The sequence below is a fragment of the Gavialis gangeticus genome, unplaced genomic scaffold (genome assembly GCF_001723915.1).
Source record: "Gavialis gangeticus isolate Ggan-Ray unplaced genomic scaffold, GavGan_comp1, whole genome shotgun sequence".
NCBI lineage: Eukaryota > Metazoa > Chordata > Crocodylia > Gavialidae > Gavialis > Gavialis gangeticus.
Window position 1 is genome coordinate 63,188,818 of NW_017729033.1, and position 444 is coordinate 63,189,261.

The 444-nt window shown below is 75.2% G+C and overlaps 1 protein-coding gene across 1 annotated transcript in view; it reads right to left on the bottom strand.

The window, feature by feature from the left end:
• Nucleotides 1-336, bottom strand: part of BEND4 (BEN domain containing 4) — a 50,017-nt gene extending 49,681 nt beyond the window's left edge. Inside the window, exon 1 of the mRNA XM_019526647.1 lies at nucleotides 105-336. Coding sequence (XP_019382192.1) covers nucleotides 105-213 — 109 coding nt within the window. The 5' untranslated portion in view covers nucleotides 214-336. The remainder of the gene's footprint in view (nucleotides 1-104) is intronic.
• Nucleotides 337-444: the final 108 nt, after the last annotated feature.

The window sequence follows — 444 nt, forward strand, 5'->3', positions numbered from 1 at the left end:
GCTGCTGGCGGCGGGCGGCGGGAAGTGCTGCCCCGCCGCCCGGACGTGCGGCAGCTCCACCATGGTGGGTCGCTCGTAGCGCCGGGGCAGGGCGGCGCGCTTGCCGGGGAAGGTCTTGAGCACGCTGTAGGGGCTCCGCTGCCGGTACATCTTGGGCAGGCTGCGCCCCTCCTCCCCGCCCGCCGCCGCTGCCGCCTGCATCTCCTCCTCCATTCTCCGCGCCGCTCCCCGGGCTGTGGCCGCCGCCGCCGCCGCCTGTGTCTGTGGCACCGCGGCGCCCGGTGCGCTGGGTGCTGGCGTGATTGACAGGCGGCCTCGCCAATGCCTGGAGGGAGAAGGAGGTGAGGAGCAAGTGTTTCGGGGACTCTCTGCTAATGATCACGGGGCGCGGAGGCGGGTCTTGGCCGGGCCGGCGGCCGCCTGCGCTGCGGGGCTGCCGCCGCC